At 40.7% G+C, this 26074-nt stretch overlaps 2 protein-coding genes across 2 annotated transcripts in view; both read right to left on the reverse strand.

Annotated features, from left to right (window-relative positions):
* ptmab (prothymosin alpha b) overlaps nucleotides 1-26074 on the reverse strand; it is a 294345-nt gene that overhangs the window by 167365 nt on the left and 100906 nt on the right. The window lies entirely within an intron of this gene.
* On the reverse strand, nucleotides 9089-25365 carry LOC140355792 (CYFIP-related Rac1 interactor B-like). The gene is made up of 11 exons (XM_072440441.1): nucleotides 25303-25365; nucleotides 23821-23894; nucleotides 23621-23742; nucleotides 23391-23496; nucleotides 21475-21611; nucleotides 21288-21365; nucleotides 17159-17275; nucleotides 16997-17076; nucleotides 14345-14471; nucleotides 9358-9428; nucleotides 9089-9288 (listed from the first exon to the last, which is right to left on the reverse strand). Exons 2-11 carry the CDS (start codon nucleotides 23891-23893, stop codon nucleotides 9219-9221), a joined length of 981 nt encoding a protein of 326 aa, XP_072296542.1. The 5' UTR covers nucleotide 23894; nucleotides 25303-25365; the 3' UTR covers nucleotides 9089-9218.

The raw sequence follows: 26074 nt of genomic DNA on the forward strand, positions 1-26074 counted from the left end.
GTTGGAGGTCGGCCTGTTGAGAGTAAAAAATAAAGTATTGCAGAATGTATATATTAGGAGGTGCGAGGCACCTGGAAAGTTGGTAAATGGCGGAATCGATGGGCGATAGTGAATTAGAGAGCGTTTTGTTACTGTTGAATCTAAGAGTAGTAGCTGAAAGCGTAGAAAGGCCGCAAGCCCATCCGAGTCGGAAGGTTCTGGCAGTGAGAAGCAGGAGGAAACTTCTAATGTCGGGAATGAGAGCAGAGAATGTAAGGTGATCATAAAACTTGCGCAAGAAAATGCGTCCTATAAGGAGTGGAGTCCAGTGGCATTGAGGTGGAGCCTAAGTAAAGCAGTGGGAGAGATCAAAGATGCGAGCCTCTTAGAAATGGCTCGTTGCTGGTTGTACGCACGACGTGGCTCAGCTAAGGATCATTTCTAATGGTCAATGATCAGCTTGGGTGGTCTTTCAATCCAGAGGTGCACAGCCAATCTTCATGTAAGCATGTGGTTTGGAGTTAAGCGGATCATTTTTTATTTATGAAATTAATATTGAAAGCCGTCAAGAGATTGGGGTTGTTTTTTTTTCAAAGCCCCACCATGTAAGTTTTGAAAATGAAACCGTGTTTGTTTGATTTTCATTATGGATGTGTTTATGACTGAGCAGGCCTGCATCGCCACAAACTTGTTGTTGTGTTACTTTTAATGACAGTTGGCAGCAACTGAAAAGGTGCATTTACCGCCACCTACTCTAGTTGTACGTGTTTTTAGCTATACCGTAAAAAGAAGAGAAAGAGCTGTCCTTCACACACTTGACTCGTACTTGGCCTGGAGGCGCCTCCTCCTGCTTGTTTCCAGGGAGATGTTGTTCCTTTGGCGATAATATTCCACACTAAAGCATAAAACCCTTCTCTCTCCATCTCCATGGAGAAGTGTTTAAACCATCAGAAAGTTACGTTTTCCTGTTGTTTCACTATTGTCAGGGCAACATTTATGTAAGTATTTGTTTAGTAAAACAAAACCAAAAAAATCCAAGGTTTTTCACAATCTCCCATTAAATTAACAAATATTGTATTGTGCATTATTCAAAATATGGGACTATTAGAGACAAGTACTGGTATAACACATTTTACCTTGTATAGGATGCTGATACACTTACTTTTTTCCTTCTTTGTGTAATGAACGTGTGACTTCCAACTGAGTTTGTTGTCTAACATTACTCCCAAAAATTCTATTTCTGAAAAAAATTCTAAAGACTGATGCCCCTTGACCCGGCCCTGGATAAGCGGAAGAAGATGGATGGATGAAACATTTTCTATTACTACATTATCAATATTAATTTTTATAGTCTCCTCAGTTCAAAATGTATGTTTAATAACCATTTTATTTAAAATTGTCATTTCATTTTCTACATTTGAAACACTTTTCTCTAAATCTGTCATCAGAAAACAATAAAACGTTAATATTTGTTGTACTCTCACAAAATATTATTGATAAATAATAGAAAAGGTTTTGGCCCAATCACTGAACCTTGTGGAATTTTAGATATTACAGTTTCACAGTTGTAATAACTTATAATTGTTAATTTTATTACATATTGTTGAAACCCTTTATGTACCTGACCACTTATACCATCATTATTTAATTTTGTTAACAAACGATTATGATTCACCATATCAAATGCTTTCTGTAAGTCCAGAATACACCGACCACATACTGTTTTTATCAATTGCTGCTAGAATTTTATTGGTTGGATAAGTAAGTGCAATAGATGTTGATCTATGTGATCTAAATCCATGCTCATGGTCAAAAAGCAGATTTTATAATATAATAATTTTAGAAAATTGAGAGAGTATCAAGACTGGTCTGTAGTTATTAAGTACCGGTATATGTTCATCACAATTTTTAAATGGTGATTAAATAAAAAAAAAAAAACATTTTTGGAGAAAATTCCAGTGCTGAAAGAGAGGTTGAACATGTAATTGAGATAAGATAAGAACAAAGTCTATGGTCTTTTTAACTATGGTCTTGTCTATTCCACCAGAATCAAATTATGTTGTTTTTGCATTTTGGAAAAATTGATCAAATGTAATTTCCTGTTTCTGCGTTGACAGATATGGGGCTGTATTTTGTCCCCAAAGGTAGTGTTAACGTGGTCGCAGCAGAGCTCATTTCATCACATCTTGCCGTCTGTGCAATTGATGACAGGGGATGGAATTCTAAACAAGAGGTGTGATTATGCCAAAATATGAGGTGGAGTAAAGCAACTTATGGGCGTGGTCTGGTGCATTATGTGAATGGCCAGAATCGTAACTAATAAACTTCAAAACTAGTGCACAGGAGTCGTGTTACTGCCCCCATATGGACAAGATAATCATAATAAAACAATCTTCATGGGCAACACAAATTGTAAGTTATAGGATAATGAACACTCAAATTTGATGTGGTTATTTGTTTCTCCACTCGCGTAAACAGCGCAGCGCCTTAACGCACTCTGCTTTTAATGCTCTTTGCTGGACACCTCCACCCCGGTCTGGACCAGACTGGACCGTACAGACTTGAATGTGCTCAGCTCAGAGAGGAACGTCTTTTTGCGCAACACATTCACATCAAATTCAACCAAAATCCTTGTCCCAGTCTGTGTAAAACGGGTCCACTTTTTCTAACTGGTCAGATGTGCAGGAAGCAGATAAACCAGCTCACACAGGGTCAACCCAATGTTCTCCGAGACCTGGGTTAGTGTTAGGGTTAAGGTTATTAAGGTTAAGGATGCTACATTTTATGCTGTAAAACCATTCATTTATCACATACAAATATTAGGGATGTGGAACTGAACCATTAGCCTAAGCTAGTATATGCACAGTTCTACCGTTCATAGAAAAAGGGAATATAAGTAGCGGGGAATATAGGTACGTGCCCGCTCACACACAGAGAGATGGTGGAGTGAGGGGACAGTGTTTTCTGTATTTTAAGCTTTAATCATATATTCATAATTGTATTTATTTATTTTATTTTCAAAATTTGTTGCCTGTATATGACTGCAAACATCTTCCACACAGGAGGTGCGTTTGAATGCCACAGTTATCAGTCATTGGTTCAAACACTATCACCATATATGGACTGGCACCATCCCACTCCAGCCTCCAGCGGCCACGCCCAGCCTCTTCTCTAAGGTCGGAAAGGTAGTAAAATAGCGCCCTGGCTCCACCCCCAAAATATGGTCCAATTCTACTCCCTCCACCTGTTGCATTGATATTTGTTTCCATTTGATTAGGATTTTTCAGATGTCTTGCTATGTTGGCTCCCACGTTGACAAAGATGGAATTAAACTCAATTACTATTTCAATTCCATTATCTATTATTTTGTCATTGACTACAAAATACCTTGGTAATTTCTTACACTCAGCATTTGGTCTCATCACCTTATTTAACATTTCCCATGTTTCCGCAATTGTTCAGCTCTTCTCTCTATAGTTGTCTGTATAGTCTATTCTTGTACATTTTATACTTAACTTCATGGCTTTTTGTTCATTTGTTTCATTTAAATGTTTTATTTTTATTAAAGATTCAATTTAATTATTGAATATTAAATATAATATATATAATATTAAATTCATTTTTATTTTTATTAAGGTAATTTATTCCTTAAACAAAGGGTCGTTAAGCAGTCTGACATTGAACCACAACCACAGTGAGTTCTTTGGTCAATCAGACAGGAGCATGGTCACTCAGGTCTAATGTGCCTATATCTGCTTTGGTGGGTTTAGATCTGTCTTTATTGAGTTCACTAGCAAGGACCTCAATCCTAGCTACCAAGCAAAGTGTTTATTGGCATGCAAGAAGCATGAACAATACAAATGTACAGAAATGGATGCCGTTTTGGTGCCTGGAGGGCGGCATCCCGGTGCCCGGAGGCGGCTCTGGGGGGGGCACCCCAGTGCTTGGCGGTGGAATCTGGGGAATTGATTAGGAGATGGCAGCCGATACTACGACAAGACCGATATGAGCCAATCTGTGATGAGCATCCATGACTAACAAAGAAGTGGATGAATAAATAGGTATGATGGAAGTAGCTTAAGCGGAATGAGTCTGCGCAACAAAGCTAGCATGAGTCAGGTCCCCTGTCCTTAGACCCTCCTTCTCGGCAAGGAAAAAACAAAAATAACCCACTAACTTTGGGAAAAAGTAGAATCCTTGAGGAGTTCCTCGGTGAAGAAGGGATCCGACTCTAACGGACGGACAGGCGGAAATGCTTAAATTGCAGCTAAACTGGAGATGTAAACGCTCAGGAGGAGAACTAGTGCTTCGAGATAGATGAAGAACAGTTCAGCTGGAGTTGAAGGGGTATCTGGGGCCGAAAGAAGTCGGAATGCGGTGGAGAGTGTGGCCAGCAAGAAGCTGACCTGGGATTTAATTGTCCAGCGAAGAATGGCGGAAGGAACGAGAATGAACGGCAAATTATGCTACCTAAAGAGAAGTCTGAACAGCGTGATTTTTTTGTCGGCGCCGTGGAAACGAATGCCTTTCTTCTTGAGCGCGGTTTGGAGACCTGCCGCCGTCCACACGGACGGTCAATGTAGAGAGGAATAACGAGCGCACGCATAGGGCTTCAACAGGATACGGAATTTCTTATTTATTGTTTCTCCAGCTCGAGCTCGACACGTTTGATGTAGGTGAATTTGAAGATTCCAATCGAGAGATTCGAAGATTCCACAAATGAGGGTTCCCTCAGAGTGGTTTACAATCAGGTCCATGACATCAGCATACAAAGTGATATAGCACCCCGGGTGGAACATACACATTTAAAAGATTGAAAACCTTTCCATTAATATTCCCTTTAACCATATCTGCCCTCTTTATCCTTACATACAGAACATGAAAAACTATTCGGTTTGAGATCAATATAGTAACTCCCCTCTTATGTTTGCTTCTGTATGATGAATAATAGGACATTTTCTAAAATAATTTCGTTAGTTTTTAATGTTCGGCGATGGTGTTGAAGTGTCTCTCTTTTAAATAATGTATATTCTTTCTTTTTTCATTCTTTCTAACTTTTTTGTTCATTTGATTGAGTTCAATATCATTCACATTGAAGGATGCTACTTGTAACACTTCCGATGCCATTGGGTTGATTGTATTGATCGCACCGTTGACAGCTTTCGAATATTTTTAATCTCTCTGGTCGAAAACAACAAACTCATACAAGAACCATAAGAACACAGAGCAACTGAAAAGGTAAAAAAGAAAACAAAAAGGTTCATGCTGGAAACGGGACTCAAACCCAAAATCCTCACCGCGTCCCCCTGCTACACTCGACTATGTAAACTACTGTGAATGATGTAGACAATATTGTTGGAAAAAACATGATCAATTAATGTTGCACCAGTACATTCAACTCTGGTGGGCAGCATTATTGTTGGAAACACACATCTACTGTACATTGTATTAAGGAGTTCATGAGTTGTTAAGGCTATGTGGATTACAGAGATCTGTATGACACTGAACACAGCGCATGCACCTCACGCACACGTTTCCCTCCTGTAACAATATGCACATCTGACCCGCACTCCGCTCTGCAGTAGACCCATTAAGACCCACTGACCCTCTGCTCTCCCTCGAGGCACAGGGCTTTCATTGACAGCATTTGGAGCATGTTTACAACTGTAAAAATGGGAACGCTTAATAACTTTTGTAAGTCATTTGCTGTCTATCCTGACTTAAACATAGGACCTTTGCACCTTTTTCTCCTCTTGTATATCCACTGCCTTTCATTTAATGGCCCAAAACAGACTTTTCTGTTGATTTCATTTAGTGATTACTGATAGTGTTTATGTTAGGGGAACACAGTCAACACAGTCATCGTGGATTGAACCATGATCTCAAGGAGAGGGGGGAGCACCTGCACAGTCACAGTGGGTCCAGATCAGACATCGTAACTAAAATGACTGACAGGTCAGCTCTGAGAAGAGAGGCACGGTGCTCTCTTGTACATGCTCACTCAGAAATATAAAGGCCTAATTAAGAGATCGGAAAAAAATCACTTGGATGCTCCAGAGATTTGGGTAGGTGCTTGGACCCCTCAGCTTGAGTTGACTTGAATGTCCGTTGAACCCATTCCGCCTGAATTCTATCCTCATGAGATTTTTTCTGAAGCCATGCTAATTGTAAAGTTCGCAGAACAGACAACAAGCAATGGGTAGATAATCCCAGACAGCGTGTTAAGGTCTAACTCACCCGAGGATACGTCTGTGTATACCAAGGAAGGTGTTTGCCTGGTACTCAAGGCATGCTCCTGTGCCGCCATGATAAGTGCCTCTGTGCTGTTCTTCAGTCTTTTCTAGCCTCTGGTTAGGTCATGCCCAGATCATCTGTGTCTGGGCCGGGCCCTTGGGCACAGTTTGAAGTTGAGGGGCCTGCGGGTCCTCCCCCAGGAAATGTTTAAGAAAACAGGTGGAAATTCCTTTACTTTTATAATAGATCCATTCGGGATGGTTATAGGCTTACCCTTTATTTGCACATGTTCTAAATTATAACTACTGTGGCAGGGTTGGCTCAGTCATGTGAGTCACATGAGACTATAAAGGTCAGAAATCAAGTATTTCACTTCCTCTTCCTGAGCAGCCCTGAGCACATGGTGGTTTCTGGTGGGCCAAACAATTGTGATACTTCAAATGTTTTAATCTTTTGTGAAAAACTTATTTGTAATTTTGTATTATGCATTTTAAAGGGTCTTTACAGTCCAGTGTTTTAAAGGTACGCTTTTATTTTTGATTTGATTATGGATGTAATGAAACTGCTAACAGCACTGTGCTTTCAGGCTCAGTGCTGGTTGCCGTTTTTATAGTTTATTTTATACCTTTTTAGTCTGTATTTAATACTACTGTTATTAGTATAGGTCCTGAGGTTGCTGGGGAGGATTGGGGCTTACTTTAGTGAGTGATTTTATTTGTAGTTATTGGTGATCGTGGAACTTTTTGGGTGTTTTCTGTTATGGAAATGGATCTGTTTGCTTTAATCTTGTTTCTTTGTCACAAGTAGCATGCCCTCCCTCCCCAGCTTTAGAGTGGAACCTCAACAATTCATCTCAACCAAACATTTGATCTTTTACTGTAAATAAAAGCTGCCTTAAGGCTGTTTGACCCACACTGACTGACTTGCTTTGTTATTGAAGCATTCTTGCAATTCATGAACACTCAGCTAGTGTTACATTACTATTTTACATATATTGATTTAATCTAATAAGCGAAATACACTGTATTGTGCTTACAATCTTTGACTCTTTTTGGACCCCCACCCATCGTTTGAAAACCACTGCTTTATAACAATTTGCATTTGCATTTAACTTCTGGGACTGCACTTTGATGTTTCCAATATGGACTTCACACAGGGTTGGTTACCATGTAACATGCCTAAGTCACCAGGCTGTGTCTATTGGGGGAGTGCCATGCCATATCTGAGCAAACCTGTGTTTGGACTGATAAAAAGTGGACTGGAAACATGCGCCTGGATCATTTTGAAAACGTGGAAGTGAAATACCACAGTGTAAATGTGAGCATGATGGACAATGCTGCATGTGAAATGAAAGTGGAGGGTGAATGTAAAGGATGAAGTCATTGCTGTGCAATGGGACAGTCTTTTGTATAGTGTATAAGCAGCTGTCTCTAAGTGTTTTATGTTATTTAATGTTATTTCTCTCTGCGTTATAATACCATAGGCCATCTTCAGGCTGTGCGCAGTGAAGGCGTAAGTTCAATCTTATGTCGTGACATTAGCATCAAATTAAGCATTCACTGCACACAGACTTATTGTCAGCGATTTGCAAATGTGTGTAATCTGCCTTGTTTTGATGGGAAAATCAAAACCCATTTTCTGATCCCAGGAAAAACAGCAGACGTGTCAGTCTAAAAAAGCTTAGTTGTAGGAACATAAAAGATACTGCACAGATTCCTCAAACTCCGTAGGCTTGGGTAGAGGACCCAAGCTTGGAAAATAGATGAGACCACCTGTGAAGGGTGAGAAAGGAAGACTGTCTGGGAGAAAAAATCAGCCCTGGACTTTTTGGTCTGGACAATTCTCGAGGCTTATTACATTATCACAATAAGGCTTTATCTGTAGCGACTGCCGATCCTTCTTTCTCACACACACTTTTAGGATATTTGCACTGTCGATGTGTGGGTTTCGTAAATCAGCGCAAAATCTGATATTTCTTGCACAACTATGCAGCAACAACACAATAATACATTTTAAAGCTTTATTTATCTCAGTATCATTTAATTCATTCATGTTTTTAAATATAGTACACACTAATGCCGCACACAGTTGCATGCGGAGCAACTGCGGTGTAGAAATAGCAAGAATTGCAGGTGCTATGGGTCCCAGGATTCATTTCGTTTGGAGCCTACGTTCACTCGAAGCAGCTGCCCTCTGTAGGCTTTACATAGTAACAGGGCTGCAAGCTTCAGCAGCCAAATCCACGCAAGAGCGTCTGAAAAACTGCCCAAAACCTGTGGAACATACGGCGCAACTGTATTTTGAAAGTGGCACTCCTCCGATGATGGCTTTAGATATGAAGATTTGTCACTGAAATTCAGAACTTTCATGAGATTATTCATAATTCACATTATACATGGAGATGAGTTTAGGCTCATTTTACAATATTTTAGTAAGTTATCGCATGAACTCTACCAGAATCATTCCAAAAGACCAGTCACAGTTGCTTCATGTGCAGAGGGGAGAGAGGAGTACGAAATCCACAGTAGACCAGAAAATGACATTTGAAGATTGTTGACTTACAGTTGTAGTAGATGTGCTTTATTTTGGCATTTTAAACTACTTTGGTACAGCATATACAAGCATTGGTATTTGACATCATGATTTTAAAGTTGTTTATTTGTGTATATCAAATGTACATACTACAGCACTCTTTTCTCCATCATGTTTGTTGGTACTTCAGTTCTGAAATTACCTTTAGTTTTCTCATCCGAGATCACTCCTTTCTACTTTTTGTCACTTTGGTTACTTTTCCTCAGATTTAATTTCTGATCATCCATTAACTTTGGTCTGAGTACCAAATTTGGCCTGGTTTGCTAATATCTTTCTGAGGATATTGAGGACCACGCCCACATTGTACACCAGTATCCCGCCTGAAGGAACCAGCCCCTCAGTTCTTTATTATTACTGCAAACACAATCACTGTCAGGAATACATTCAAAATACACACTCAATGTAACATATTTTTAGTTTGGCTGCAGCATGTTTCTGATGTGTTTCGGTGTAGTTTCGTCGTTTAGGTGTTTGGTAGTATACCTGCAAAAACACACAGCACACACATCAGCATTTAAAGAGAGATAGAAGGATGAGAAGAGAAGGCCCTACCTGAGCGCATTGAGCAGGCCCTCCACGCTGTTCGGAGACTGTTCCTTCAGAAGTCGGATGCAGCCTTTTATCTGAAACACACAAAGCAGTTGTAGGAGCATGACACAGTGCTGTTGCTCTCAATATACACAGAAAGCTCAGTGTGGACAGCATCAAGGGCTCTGAGGGGCACCAACCTGACCAGGCAGTATGGACTGTATGACATGTAGATCATTTTGTGCAAAAACTGAGCTGTTCTTTTTGCAAATAAACAGGGAGCAATAGTGTGTCTTTGTGTTGTATCATCAGAACTATAGAACTATAAAAAGCAAAACGGTCTATAGTTGATGAAAATGCGTCTCATATTCATCCGTGAACAAGAGAAAATGACACAAGATGTGTAAAGCGTTCAGCTGTTGAGCTGAACTGCAGAGCTGGCACCGCACGCAAAGCCAAAGTTTCTTATGAATAGAAAAGGGGCATGGAAAAAAGGGGCATTGGCTCCAATATTTTGTAGGACCGCGTTTAGCTTGATCACAGCACACATTTTCTGTAGCATAGCGTCTGCAATATTAAGATTTTTATTTCCATCCAGTGTTGTATTATTTTTCTGCAATTGATAATGGGAGAGAGTGACCACTGTGACCACCGTCCACAGTCCCAAACATTCTCAATGGTGTTCAGATCTGTAGTAAATTAGTTTCTGTTTCTCCTTAGATGTTTTGATGATTTGACCCTTCTCAAACACGCTGACATCTTTTCCAGGACCACAGGATTTGTCTTTCCACATGGCTGTTTTAAATGACAAGCCACTTACTGCATTAGTTTAAATACCATGTTGCAACATACCTCTCATACCTACTCTATTTGCTTATTTGAATCCAAGTAGCCAGGCAGTGTATATTGGGCCAATGGATCCAAGTACAAAGCAAACAGGAGAGGGGTCCAAGCACAGCCCTGTCTCACTCCTCTTTCCAGAGTCAGTGTGTCTTCAATTCTTGATGTTGGACCTTTTTATTTTGGGTGAGCACGGTGGCGGTTGGTGCTCTCGCCTCCAAAGAAGGAGATAGTGGGTTTGATTCCTCTCTGGGAGTCGGCATGTCCTCCCATGTCACCGTGGGTCCCCTTTGGGGTCTCCGGCTTCCTCCCACCATCCAAAGACATGCATATGTAAAAGGTAAAATTGGCAACTGTAAATTTCCCCTTGTGAATGAATGTGAGAGAGAATGTTTGCCTGTTTATGTCTCTGCGTTAACTCTGACGAGCTGGCCCCTGTCCAGGGGGTACTCCGCCTAAGGCCCTTAGTCCAAACTAACCAAACTTCGTCATGCTGTTTTCTTAGATGACTCATTTTGTGTAAAGATCGCCTTGTGTTTGTTATTTATTAATAAATCCTGTGTTAACATTGTCAATTACATTTGGGAGTATTTGTTCCATTTTTTTGGATACAATTGAGGTGCATATACAATTATCCACATTCAGAGTAGAAATGTGTCTATATTGTTATAGAGGCCGACACAGTCTATTAATTTAAGTTAAAACGTTCCTCTTTGAAATCGCTTATGGTCAGGCCAGTTAGGAACAGAAATAAAAACCTACAGTTTCCCAGCTACGCTGCCCTAGGAGCAACTATGGGGGAAGTATGGCAGCTTGAGCACAATCCTCTTCTTCTGACTACTTATTCTATCAAACAATATTTAATGTTTAATTTCACTTATATTCTGTTCATTGCTGTTCACATCTTTGTCTTCTTTCACTTCCCCGAGGGGAGTGGAACAGGCACATCAATGTTCTATGGATCCAGACGCTCCTCAACTGCCTGGAGAAACGGTCTCTACTTCATATGAGCGGTTCTTCATCTGCCTCGAAGAACTGGTTCTCCTCCCGAAGAACTGGTTCTCCTCCTGAAGAACTGGTTCTCCTCCTGAAGAACTGGTTCTCCTCCCGAAGAACTGGTTCTCCTCCTGAAGAACTGGTTCTCCTCCTGAAGAACTGGTTCTCCTCCTGAGTGGTTGCAGCTCCACTGTCTGTCTGTAATCTGAAGCCCGTCTGCCTGTCCGTCCGAGGGAGTCACTCTCTCCTTCACTGTGGAACTCCTCGAGGTTTCTACTTTTTCCCAAGGAGGTTTGGTAGTTTTTCCTGGTCGAGAAGGAGGTCTAAGGGCAGGGGACCTTGGGACATTTGTTTAAGGACACAGGATGCTGGGACATTGCCAAGTTCCTATGAACATTGTTTTTTATTATTTTTTTCCAAAGTCAGATGTCAAAATCAGGTATATTACTTAACAATCATCTCTCTCTTCAAACCAACAGAATGGTTGTATAATGTGACCATTACTTGCACTCACATGTTGGTGAATCAATTTCTTTCTTTAGTTCAGTTCTCTGTGATTTGCTCTTTGCTGAGGAGTATTTCTGCTTCTGCTAGTGTTTTGAGCATGTGTTTTTTACTTTCAAATGTCAAAGAAGAACTGTTGGAAATGAGAAACCTGGCCTTAGTTGTCTCCTCGTGAATTCCTCACAGAAGTGGCAAAACCTTTCTTGTTGCTGAAGCTTGTTGTTTGGAACATCTTGGGCGAAGAACGCCCTCTTGCCTTTGTACTGGAGGTCTACTTTTACAGCCTTCAGGACGTGCTTCTTCTTATGGTGGTTAAGTAACTGTATTATCAAGCCTTGTGGCTAATCGGTTTCTTGGCCCAGGCAGTGTGCTCTCTCTATAGTAATGGAGGGGACCGTTACTCCAGAACCACCTCTTCGAGAAAGCATTGTCTCCCTCATCACCATCCGGTACTCTCACAAGTCTGATATTGTTTCTACGAGATCTGGACTCAAAATCCAGAATGTAACTTAACCAATGATGTCTGAGAATAGCTGCTCCGCCACCGCGACGCGCCTGCCGTCTAACTCCGCCGTCAGGCTTACCACATCGGCCTCTGATGCTGTAAAGGTATGTAATGTCCTCCGTCCATCCTGCGCGGACCTGAGGAGTAGACACCAGGGACGGGACGTGTCTGTGGGCACTTCCCTTCAGGAGCCGCACTAGACATGTTAGCATTAGCATTAGCCTGTGGGAAAGGCTTCCGCTTTGATTGATTAGCTCCATTATCTCCCTTTTGTACTCCTCTTTCACAGCGTCCACTTCTTGGGGTGAAGCAGGGATTTTTAAAGCAAATGTCGGCAGAAGTGTGGCGTTATGCTTCTATCTACTCCGGGGCCATAACAGGAAGTACATTTGGACTTTTGTTATTTACAGGACAGTTGACAGATTTGCTTGGGCCAGGATAATACAGCTTCAAATGGGTATGAAATGACACAAGCACGATCACTAATTGAGCTACGGGATGTTTATTTCTCTCCAAACACAGGGCACAGCCATGTTTGATTTTCTAACTCAGGCTCTGACATTTTTGAGTAAGAATTTTGCATATGAAGGGTGTTCCATATTACTCGACTGGAACATACCATATTATTAAGTTCCAGGGAACTGGGAGCTTGGCTATTTACCACTTGAAACTTACGAGTTCCGATCTCAGAGAATCAACTCATATGTAAACAATATGGATAATGCAAAATAGATGTAACCATTAAACAAATGTCTCAAACATTCTATATAACGGGTTATTTTCATATTTAACCTGTAAAAAAGTTTCACATTTTGTTTATGTGAACCACTCAGATCCACTTTATGTTTTGATGAGCACATGTCACAGTTTATCTCATATGTGAAATGTGAGTCCCTCAACCAGCTCCCACTTCACAACTGTGCAGAGACAATATCACAGTTACCATTAGCTTGGAACGCACCATAATGTCACAGAATCAAACAGCTTCATGGGAGAAGAACAGGGCCAGGAAAGGACAAGATTACGGTGCGCTCAGATTGAATGCTCAGAGTGATCACGAGGACAAACGTTTTAGACATGGAATGACCCGCTTTCCCTTCTCCTGTGTTTGAGCTGCACTCGGAGAAAAGAGAGCACAGATAGCAATGCTTTGAAATTAGCTATGTCAAATAAAAAATTGTGAAAGTACAAATCATGTCATTTCGTCTGCACATCTCCTGTCCTTGCTGAGATGTGAAGCATGTAAGAGCACAGGAACAGGGCCAGTGATGAATGGAGATGAATCCCCCTAAATGAAAAGTCTTTACTCAGCTCTGCTCAGTTTTCTCACGTTTATTAAACCAGATCAAATGTGTAATTTTTACTGACTTTGAGCATGTATTTATCAGGGAGTCAGTTTATGTTCCAAAAGTAATATTGATTGAACCAATCTATAAAATGAGGTTCATCTCATTGGGAGCTGGGTTCCAAATAGGCCAATTACAATGCACCAATAGCACTTTTTCTACAATTAATAAATGTACTTCCTTTTGAGTACTTGTCAGTACCAATACCAGGCATTGTTTTTACAGGGGTTCAGATTAGTGCTGCCAATAAATCAAAGCATGTTATCAGCTCACACTTTTCATCACGATTAATCGCATAGCGCACTTTTTAAATTGTCAATGTTTATATATTTACACACAGTTTTTAAATAAAATATTTCACAAATTTAAATCAATTATTTAACGGTCAGTCAAATCTTAAATTCCCTTCTCATCTTTGGTGGAACAAAATTCTCAAGGTCCTGAGATGGAAAGAGGGAATTTATATCAAATCCACAGGCTTCTAGGTCCAAGAGCGCTCACATGACTGGAGCAGGGACCAGGAGTGGACTCGCACTGTGTGCCGCGCCTCCTCCTCCAGTGTTCCTCTGCAGGAGAGCGCAAGTGCTGACAGGCTGAAGGTGAGGCCCCCAGGCCACTGTCTTCCACTGAATACTAAATACCACCCAAAAAATGTAACTTTGTTACAGCACAAACTTATTTCCCTGTTACAATGTTTCAAATGCAATTACCTCTTAAATAGATACATTTATAATTTACATTAACATTTTAGTATTTTAAGCCCCGACAAAAGATTTAAGATTGTATCACTACCACTGAGTAAATGATCTGAAGTTCTTACATCGATGTTGGAAGTCTTGACGAAGGCTCCGTTTGGGTGAACATGGTCAAACAGGATGATCACTCCCACCATCACACGCAGACAGAACAGCACCGTCTCCTCTGAGCTGAACCGACTCCGGTAATCTCTGTGGAAAATAAACCCCTGAGTCAGACCTGTACCAGAACTGGACCAGGACTAAAAAGGAGAAATAAACAAGAACCGCACTGTAAATTACTGCAAAGGACTAAGGCCTTAGTTATTTTATTACGTGGTTTACGGATCCGCCGCACTTAGATGATTGATTTCTACAACATAAATAAATAAATTATTATTCAAAAAAATTATAAAGTACCGCCGACAACGTAAAATAGCATTAAATTGAATGTAAAAAGCGGTGTTAAGTCAAAAGATAAGAGTGCGTGAAGCAATTTCTCGCCAAACTCCTGCGGAAGTCTGACGGGGCTGCTCCGAGCTGCTCTGTCCGCGCGCGGTCCCGGCGAGAGCGCGCGCGCGGTCCCGGCGAGAGCACGTGCGCCCGTTTGCCAGCTGTTGCGCGCCATGCCAAATAATTTTAAACCCGTTTACCACATTTTCTTCAGCGCGTTTTGCCGTGACTTAAGGGTGCACACTCAGGCGTCAGTTCTGTCTGTCTAAAACACGCTAAATCTACTGTTACTATGGATCTATTATATTAATGACTGTTACACGCGCCTGCGCGCCACGTCCATTGATTTGACTCATGACTCTTATCGAGTCTTGGTTCACTTCAGCACTTTACTCAAAATATTGTAGGGGACCCATATGTCCCAAAAAAGACCTTTGAAAGATAATACCTTTTCACAGCTCAACACAGTTGCAGAAATCAAAGCATAGTGTTGGGTGCAAAGGAATGACCCCCCACGGAGAGGACACTGTCTTCACCGGAGCCCCTCCCCCTGAATCTGATAAGAGACATTCCTCAGGACTACGTTTCTTAATGACTATATTTCACATCTAAACCAACTTGATGCTGACTGTGTGATCTAGACTTGTGACTAAATCATGTTTTAGTTTCGTTTGCCACAAGAACTGGTTTGAAGTGTGTTCATGTCGTACTTAATGTACTTTCTCATTACCTGCTATTGATGTGTGTTTGTTGACAATGTTGTGTATTTTGTTATGGTCACATGTAATTTTTGCTGGTTTGAGTTAAATTTGCCCAAACTGAGAATAAGTTTGACCAAGAGTTAAAGCCACTCCCACTAGGCCACTCCTCCCAGGTCAATAAAAGAGCAGACTCAGCTCTGCTTCCTCCTCTTCTTTCGCCGGCACGTGACCTGCCAGGACGACACACCGGGTCGGGGACCCCCGCAGGGGCCCCTCCCCCACCAGGGAGGCTGCATTGTCTCCCAAACTCGGCTTTCACCAAACAACCCGAACATCTTCATCAAAAAAATGCACAATTCAACGAACCCTGGACTCATCAAACTCTTCGAATGCTAAACCTGCTCAAGCATCAGCGCCCGGACAGCTCCAAGGACGCAAAGGACTCTGGGAACGCAAAGACGTGGGAGGCCTCGCTCCACATCCTCCTTGGACACGTGAGACCTGAGAGTGGCTGATTACAGAGTGGCATTTAAAGACCTTGAATTATTCCCTAAAACCAATCAAAACCTAATTCTTAATACCAGCATTTCTTCTATCTAAGTTGAGCCCAGGCACAGCCTGTGTAACCAAATGTGTCATTAATTGATTTTATATCTTTGTTTATCAAACCACACAAAACCATCCTGGTTTATAGAGCCTTTGTATTGATCTTTATAGAATTATAATTGTCGGTCAATGAATCGTGTACTCCCCTTCAGAGAATGAGACTGAGTAGATATTAATGTTTTGCTGAACAAGCTTCAGATGGTGCCCTTTTAAATATAAATATGAACATTAACTACCTAAAGTGCTACACGTGTTGTCCACGATGAAATGGCTAGTCCCAGAGAATATACATTCCATCTTGGTACAAATGTGTGAGCAAGAAACGAGTATAATTACCCTACAATATCATTATCATGATATATCATGATGGACTTCTACATCGATACATAGCTGTGATCCTTTCAAACTAAATAAATAAATTATAAATTGTGGAATTAAAGCAGAACTAAGTAACTCGTGATAGAGCTCCCCTGACAGCTCCCGTGTGAAAATGCATTGTCAGAAAATAGGCAAAAGCTTGTTGTTTCTTAATCATAATCAGATTAGAAGTAGATTCACATGCAAAAACATTTTACATTGCCAAACATGAAAAAAAAAAAAAAAGAACCAGGGTTTCTCAGCCGAGTTGTTTTCAGCTTGATGTTGGCAAATGTTTTTTTGCACGGAGACGAAAGGCACTTCAAATGCCCCAAAAATACATGTTTAACCATCACAGAGACTTACAAAAAACGTGCAATAGGGGGAAAATGTTAGTTAGTTAGTTTGCTAGTTTTAGTTCTGCTCTAAACTATTATTAACCTAAGACTGAATCTCTCTAAAGGAAATGCTTGCGGCCCTATTTTGGACCCCGGCTCTGTGGTTAAGAATCACAGCTTTAAACTGAGTCTGCTAAAAATCAATACTTGTGAGTCTGCTATTTCATAAACATGAGAATGAGTTTGAATGCTGCACTGCTCAGCTAATGAGGCGTGAACTTACGGAGTCTCCAGCATGACTTTGCAGACACTGGCCATAGTACTGAGGCAGTCTGTGGTGTTCTCCAGAGGAACATCAGGGTTCTGTCTCACAACAAGAACATTCTCATCACAACTGCACCTGCAGATCTCCACCAGAACAACGTCATGAGCACAGAGCACTCACCTCTGAGACAAACTTGTTGGTGGCATCACTCAGTGTCTTTAACATGGGCGTAGAACATGCATAAAACAACGACATCCGATTGGCCAGCTCATTGTTCACCTCATTTTGTGATTCTTCCTGAAAGTTTTGACAAGATACATCATTATTTACATTAAACTAGTCCTATTTGACCTCTGACCTCTGTTTGTACCATGTGTGGGCTAAAAATGAAAAGTTAATAGTTTCAGGTTTTAAGATCATCAACAATCTCTAAAGCATGTTTGTGTTTACTGTTAGTCACATGTTTGTGTTTACTGTAGGTCACATGTTTGTGTTTACTGTTGGTCACATGTTTGTGTTTACTGTTAGTCACATGTTTGTGTTTACTGTAGGTCACATGTTTGTGTTTACTGTTGGTCACATGTTTGTGTTTACTGTTAGTCACATGTTTGTGTTTACTGTAGGTCACATTTTTGTGTTTACTGTTTGTCACATGTTTGTGTTTACTGTTGGTCGCATGTTTATGTTTACTGTCGGTCACATGTTTGTGTTTACTGTTTGTCACATGTTTGTGTTTACTGTTGGTCGCATGTTTATGTTTACTGTCGGTGACATGTTTGTGTTTACTGTCGGTCACATGTTTGTGTTTACTGTTTGTCACATGTTTGTGTTTACTGTAGGTCACATGTTTGTGTTTACTGTTTGTCACATGTTTGTGTTTACTGTAGGTCACATGTTTGTGTTTACTGTTGGTCACATGTTTGTATTTACTGTTGGTCACATGTTTGTGTTTACTGTCGGTCACATGTTTGTGTTTACTCTTGGTCGCATGTTTGTGTTTACTGTTTGTCACATGTTTGTGTTTACTGTAGGTCACATGTTTGTGTTTACTGTTGGTCACATGTTTGTGTTTACTGTTTGTCACATGTTTGTGTTTACTGTTGGTCGCATGTTTATGTTTACTGTCGGTCACATGTTTGTGTTTACTGTTGGTCACATGTTTGTATTTACTGTTGGTCACATGTTTGTGTTTACTGTCGGTCACATGTTTGTGTTTACTGTTTGTCACATGTTTGTGTTTACTGTAGGTCACATGTTTGTGTTTACTGTTGGTCGCATGTTTATGTTTACTGTCGGTCACATGTTTGTGTTTACTGTTTGTCACATGTTTGTGTTTACTGTTGGTCGCATGTTTATGTTTACTGTCGGTGACATGTTTGTGTTTACTGTTTGTCACATGTTTGTGTTTACTGTTTGTCACATGTTTGTGTTTACTGTAGGTCACATGTTTGTGTTTACTGTTTGTCACATGTTTGTGTTTACTGTAGGTCACATGTTTGTGTTTACTGTTGGTCACATGTTTGTATTTACTGTTGGTCACATGTTTGTGTTTACTGTTGGTCACATGTTTGTGTTTACTGTTAGTCACATGTTTGTGTTTACTGTAGGTCACATGTTTGTGTTTACTGTTGGTCACATGTTTGTGTTTACTGTTAGTCACATGTTTGTGTTTACTGTAGGTCACATTTTTGTGTTTACTGTTTGTCACATGTTTGTGTTTACTGTTGGTCGCATGTTTATGTTTACTGTCGGTCACATGTTTGTGTTTACTGTTTGTCACATGTTTGTGTTTACTGTTGGTCGCATGTTTATGTTTACTGTCGGTGACATGTTTGTGTTTACTGTCGGTCACATGTTTGTGTTTACTGTTTGTCACATGTTTGTGTTTACTGTAGGTCACATGTTTGTGTTTACTGTTTGTCACATGTTTGTGTTTACTGTAGGTCACATGTTTGTGTTTACTGTTGGTCACATGTTTGTATTTACTGTTGGTCACATGTTTGTGTTTACTGTCGGTCACATGTTTGTGTTTACTCTTGGTCGCATGTTTGTGTTTACTGTTTGTCACATGTTTGTGTTTACTGTAGGTCACATGTTTGTGTTTACTGTTGGTCACATGTTTGTGTTTACTGTTTGTCACATGTTTGTGTTTACTGTTGGTCGCATGTTTATGTTTACTGTCGGTCACATGTTTGTGTTTACTGTTGGTCACATGTTTGTATTTACTGTTGGTCACATGTTTGTGTTTACTGTCGGTCACATGTTTGTGTTTACTGTTTGTCACATGTTTGTGTTTACTGTAGGTCACATGTTTGTGTTTACTGTTGGTCGCATGTTTATGTTTACTGTCGGTCACATGTTTGTGTTTACTGTTTGTCACATGTTTGTGTTTACTGTTGGTCGCATGTTTATGTTTACTGTCGGTGACATGTTTGTGTTTACTGTTTGTCACATGTTTGTGTTTACTGTTTGTCACATGTTTGTGTTTACTGTAGGTCACATGTTTGTGTTTACTGTTTGTCACATGTTTGTGTTTACTGTAGGTCACATGTTTGTGTTTACTGTTGGTCACATGTTTGTATTTACTGTTGGTCACATGTTAGTGTTTACTGTCGGTCACATGTTTGTGTTTACTGTTGGTCGCATGTTTGTGTTTACTGTTTGTCACATGTTTGTGTTTACTGTAGGTCACATGTTTGTGTTTACTGTTGGTCACATGTTTGTGTTTACTGTTGGTCGCATGTTTATGTTTACTGTCGGTCACATGTTTGTGTTTACTGTTGGTCACATGTTTGTATTTACTGTTGGTCACATGTTTGTGTTTACTGGTTGTCACATGTTTGTGTTTACTGTTGGTCACATGTTGTGTTTACTGTCGGTGACATGTTTGTGTTTACTGTCGGTCACATGTTTGTGTTTACTGTTTGTCACATGTTTGTGTTTACTGTAGGTCGCATGTTTATGTTTACTGTCGGTCACATGTTTGTGTTTACTGTTGGTCGCATGTTTGTGTTTACTGGTTGTCACATGTTTGTGTTTACTGTTTGTCACATGTTTGTGTTTACTGTTTGTCACATGTTTGGTGTTTACTGTTTGTCACATGTTTGTGTTTACTGTTTGTCACATGTTTGTGTTTACTGTAGGTCACATGTTTGTGTTTACTGTTTGTCACATGTTTGTGTTTACTGTAGGTCACATGTTTGTGTTTACTGTTAGTCACATGTTTGCGTTTACTGTTGGTCGCATGTTTATGTTTACTGTCGGTCACATGTTTGTGTTTACTGTTAGTCACATGTTTGTGTTTACTGTTAGTCACATGTTTGTGTTTACTGTTAGTCACATGTTTGTGTTTACTGTTAGTCACATGTTTGTGTTTACTGTTAGTCACATGTTTGTGTTTACTGTTAGTCACATGTTTGCGTTTACTGTTGGTCACATGTTTGTGTTTACTGTTTGTCACATGTTTGTGTTTTTTATCACATGTTTGTGTTTACTGTTGATCCCATGTTTGTGTTTACTGTTGATCACATTTTTGTGTTTACTGTTGGTCACATGTTTGTGTTTACTGTAGGTCACATGTTTGTGTTTACTGTTGGTCACATGTTTGTGTTTACTGTTGGTCACATGTTTTTCAGAGATCGATCGTAGACGCAGTGAGATTCCAAAATATCAGATGCAGCTCGTCTTTAGTCACATGACGTATCTAAAATTTGTTAATTTCTGTTTGTGTGAGAGAAAGGACGGGGGCGGAGTCATCAGAGGGGGCGGAGTCATCAGAGGAGTGCAGTAGAAAATACAGCGTTTGTACTGCAGGTTTTGGATGTTTTTTCCGACGTTCTTGTGGGGTTTGGTCGCTGAAGTCTGCACCTTAGACAGACGCTAAACGCAAACTGTTTGTTTCGTCAATCTTCTACCGCTTGTTCCCTTTCGGGGTCACGGGTGACTGGAGCCTATCCCAGTGACTTTGGGCCTTGGGCGGGGTACACCCTGGACACCACAGACATTACAGACAACCATTCACTCACTAGGGCCAATTTAGTCTCACACATGCATATCTTTGGACGATGGGAGGAGCCGGAGACCCCGGAGAACCCACGGTAACACGGGGAGAACATGCAGACTCCACCCAGAGCGATCATGGGATGTTGGTCTGGTCCGGGAATTGAACCCATGAAGCGCTAACCACCTTTGCCACCGTGCACCCTCATAAACTTTCATATCGTCTTGTAAATGTGATTGTATGATGAGAGAAATACAGAGCTGTGTTCCGGGTGGAGAACAGAACCCACACACTGAGTGAGCCACGTACTGTGAGTTTGTTGATCTTCATCCGGCTGATTGTCCGTCGATAATAACTGAAGTCATTCTGAATGGCCGGGGTGGTCATCTGAGAACATGAACCAATCAGAAAACCAAATTAGATGCTCTGAACCATTTTGTATTGAGGCCAATGACGCAGAGCTTCCATCGGGACAGAAGGAGCAGGCGTGTTTGACCTTGAGCTCGTCAAAGCGCAGCGTGAAGTGCAGAATGTGAGCAAACTGCTGGGCCAGGGCCTGCTTCTGCTCCAGCTGCTGAGTAGGAGGGGCCTCTGCACACGCCAGGACGTCCAGCAGGAGGTGCAGACTGGACTCTGGACACAAGTCAAACATTTTGATGTGGGATGGGACGAAGTGAGTGCTGTGCCAGCCCTTCTTGCTCCTTCTCTCATCAACTCGACTTTACTCAGTGCCACTCGGCCAAGTTCTGTTTCCATTACTGCCCACAACAGCTCGATATTGATGGGAACGTTGTGGTAAATGATACCACCAGCATCTGTTTAGTACCTGCTTAAGTGAGTTAGCTGTAGGCTCGGGGCCACGCCCGTTAACCCTCCGTTTCTTAGGCCCAAAATCACTTGGACAGGCTCCAGTCTCCCACAACACAACACGATCAAGTGGGAGAAAATGAATGAATGATATGAAGCTATCTCATAAAGAAAATCGACTAAAATAAAAGTACTGAAATACTGAAACTTATTTAAAATGTACCTCATAATAATAATAACGTATTATATTCACCTTATCAAGAAGCCCGTCTGAATAATCCTTAATCCTTCTTCTGATTGTATTAGTTAACATAATGCTGCTGACCGCTAACGAAAAAGAAGTTCTTATCTTATTCTTTTTTCTTATTTTCCCTCTCCTTATTTTACAAATTCAAAACCGTAGCAATAGACAGACAATTTACTTATATTATTTCACTTTTCTACGAGACTTTCGTTTCCACCACTGGTGTGTAAGATGAAAACAACAATGAAAAAGATCGTCAGAGCTCATTATTATGCAGAGTAAACAAAGTCAGTGCTAGTGCTGATGTCCAGTCCTAAATGAAGGCATCAAAAAGGTAACACAATGTCTTTTCTTTCATTATGATTATGTATTTTGTGTTTTTTATGTTTTGCATCTGCAGAGTCTGTATCTAAGCTAATCTGGCATTAGCATTAGCGTTAGCCACAAGCAGTAAACAGTGGCTGCTGAATCCAGAGGTCCTCATTTAGAAAAAAAAGAGTGTGAGATCGGATCCGTGATTTGCTCTGAGTACTTTTCAATACGATATTTGCAAAATCTGCAGTATTTGAACAACCCTAGTTAGAACCTGATAGTGCATCTGTATAAAGCATCTGATAGTGGTAAAGTAACGGCTAATGAAAACGCCCCAAACGGGTTTACAACACGGGTTGGAAAATAACTTCACAAATAGTAACCTTGTAATAATTAAGTAATCTTTTTTTTGAGTAATTGTACATTTTTGAGTCGATTTTTAAATGTACTTGTAATTGATTAAAATGTTAGCATGTAGTAATTGTAACTAGTTAAATCATGTGAGTATTTGAGTAAAACAGTACAAAGTCCCAATCGGCCCTATTTATCTGCATCTTTCACATCTACGAACACTCAAAACAACACTGCATAGTCTGCTCTGATGGACCAGAGCTCAACGAATATGCGAAACAAATATAAATAAAAAGTAGCAACAAATTAGTTTTTAAAATGTTTTTTTGGCCCTTAGACATGAAAATATAGCATGAAATAGGGATGAGGGATGAGAGAGGGTAGGACATTGCCAGATTCAAACTCACGACTCTGCGGGTTGATCTCATGCGCACATGTGCTATCTGCTTGACCAGCACTCCAGAGAAGTATTTTTACATGTGTACTTTTTATGTCTAAGTACAGTTTAGGCAGCTGTACATTTATGATGAGTCAATATTTAGCCATGTAAATATACTTTTACTTGAGTACAAATTTGTAGGCTGGATGATTAGCTACAACAAACTTCAACCAATTGGGAATGAAGATCAGATATCATCAAAACAGAGGAGAAATAACTAACACAGAGGAATGTGCTTGCCATGTAAAGAACATCTCACCGAGTTTTTGAGAGAATTCATAGAACGAGAGGAGTTTAGCGACTAGAGGCCCAACAACTGCCCAGGCCTTCTGCTGAAGCCTCTCCACAGTGGGCCTCTGGATGGCCTGCACACACAGGGGGGAGGGGTCATTTAGCAAAACAATTCAAAGGAACGAATATTGAGCATAAAAAACTTTATTAAACACCATCTTATATCCATGGTGTGGTCAGTGGAGCTGAGGTCAGTACCTGTCGGATCTCCTCTCCAGCTCCTTTGTACATCTGCAGCTCCTCCAGAACCACCTGCCCCTCCTCCAGCACCAGCTTCACCTTCTCCCACGTTGGTCTCTCGGTCTCAGAAGGCTGCGCATCTAAACAGAATAGGTCAAAGTCAGAAGGAATTACAATGTTGGCTACATCTGTAATGGATATTTTAAAGTGTAGCTCACTCTCAAAGTCCAGGAAGAAGTTGCATCCGCTGCTGTCCAAGTCTCGGGTCAACACCTTGATCAGGTTCCCCATGCTGTGAAGAAAGTATACAACGCAACGGATACTCTGTAGTAACATCACACAGAGGGGGAACTGCATGTGTAACTATAAAAGATAGTTCCACCTTTAGCGTTGTCACACAGTGCACGTTATCAAACACAGCCCGATAAGGGTTAGATGGTGAGAAAACTCAAGAAAAGAATATCAAATTGATTTATACAACACATTTTCAGGAGCCTGTGATCAATCCGAGCGTCCATGGTCCTGTTTAGGTGTTTTTCAAAAAGAGGGTGAATGTGACAAACTTAAATTCAATTCAGTCAAATGTATTTTTGTAACGCTCAAAAGCACAACAACCGTTGCCTCGAATTGTGTAAGTGAAAAACAGTAGGCCAATTAATTAATTTAGGGTTATTGTTTCGCTGTCATGTCTTTGTGATTTTATTGAATTGTTTTCTGTTGTATGAAGTACTTGTGAATGTAATGTTACGCTCTTTGAATTATAATATGGGTGATTCTAATAGAAAGTAATGCAAAACCAGACCGATAAAATGAATTGATGAAAGTGTTTAACATAATGAACATCCTAATGAAGCAGAAAACTCCACCTTTTTCTCTGAATTATGAACATAAATATTCAACCTAAAATCACTGCCCTGGTCTATATTTTATGCAGACTTTAACTATATTTGTGTGTCACTGCACCTTATGGATTTCATGACCATTACTATACTGTATAACTTTCAAAATGTAAGCGTTCCATTTGGTAGTTTATTTCTTGCAGTCAATTAATTCTTTAATTAATTAATTAATTAATACAGCATTGGATTGATATACATCCAAGTATTAACGAGGGCCCATCTTGCTTAGCTCCTGAGATCTGACAAGATCAGACATTGAGCCGGTCACTTTCCAAAGCAGTTCATGTTATATTTTCATTGGAATAATGTACATTTAAAAGGTTTACATGGATTATTCTGCTTTAGGGTTATTGTTTTCTGGCATAAAGTTATTTCCATACTATCTTTTGGAATACATTTACCATTGTAAGTTTGTAGCATTATATTGCACCTCATAATTTGGCCTGATATTAATACTGGAGACAGACCCGCAACAAAAAAGATTGCACAGCACCTTTAACTTTAGACTACAATAAAAAAGAGGTTGGGCAAAAGGCATTCAGGGCAGAACAACGCAATACAATCTGTAAATAATTAACAGTTGCTTCAGTTGATCTGTGTGGACTTTCCATAGCCTAAGTAATGTTTGGAATCTTGTTTATGGACAACAGGAATCATCGCTGAACCTTGTTGCTTGGGGGAAGGTATTTTGACGGACAGATCCAGACACGTCCTGCTACCATGAGCCGCTCATCACCCCAGTTTTCTCCAACTCTCTTAACCTTCCACTGAAACCCTCCCAAAGAACAAACAGTCACTCACCTGCTGAAGTGTCCGAGCGAGCGCTGTCGGGGCAGTCCAGGTGTGCTCCAGCTGTGAGGAGGGTGAAAAGGACTGGAGCCTCGCTGACAGGGCACGTCTGAACCCGGAACACACACCTGAGATGCCGTTTGCCATAAATGGAGTGGTGTGGTCAGGAGGAGGTGGGCAACAGCCAATACAAATGTAGCCTCAGAACAAAATACCATAAGCTCATAGGCTCCAGAGGGAAATGTTTGAAGATGTTTTATTTTCATGAACAGGGCACTGAGAAGGTATGCATATGGGTGTGTGCACATTAGAGAGTGCACAATCTAATTACAACCAGATGCATTATTATTTGAGAGGAAACTTGTTTACACTGGTTCACTTCGGAGCAGATCGGATTGTGCTTCCACTGACTTAAAGGCGGTATGGACGATTTTTCGGCGATTTGAGAACGCAGGCGGAAGTGCGCATGTGCACTCCCCCGTGCGGACTGATACAACACACACGTGCGTTTGTTTATTAGCGCAACGGAGCGCATCACATCTCTCGTCTCCCATAGAGTTCTGTCCACTTCTGCGTCAGCTCGAACTGTCTTTCTCCGTCTTCATTTTGCCCCGTACACTGAGGGAACTATATTATGATAGATCCATGCGCTTAGGCATGCGGAAACGTGGGGACGAGCCTGACGCGGCTGCAGGTGAGCGATAGGTGCGTTTTATGATTGATACGTGACGGGACAAATGATTTATCCACGCCACGAGGAAATATGATAAAAAATTTGCTGAAA

This window comes from Eucyclogobius newberryi, unplaced genomic scaffold (genome assembly GCF_026437365.1).
Source record: "Eucyclogobius newberryi isolate DKJ021-1_F unplaced genomic scaffold, fEucNew1.0.hap1 SCAF_12, whole genome shotgun sequence".
NCBI classification, from domain to species: Eukaryota; Metazoa; Chordata; class Actinopteri; order Gobiiformes; family Gobiidae; genus Eucyclogobius; species Eucyclogobius newberryi.

Bases quoted from the DNA above. Each gene is read 5' to 3' on its own strand.
- LOC140355792 (XM_072440441.1), bottom strand. From the start codon at position 23,893: ATGGGGAACCTGATCAAGGTGTTGACCCGAGACTTGGACAGCAGCGGA. The intron at 23,497-23,620 runs GTACTGACCTCA...CTGTGTGTGCAG, and splicing joins CTGGAGAGGAGATCCGACAG to GCCATCCAGAGGCCCACTGT. The intron at 21,612-23,390 runs GTGAGATGTTCT...ACTTGTGTCCAG, and splicing joins TGAATTCTCTCAAAAACTCG to AGTCCAGTCTGCACCTCCTG.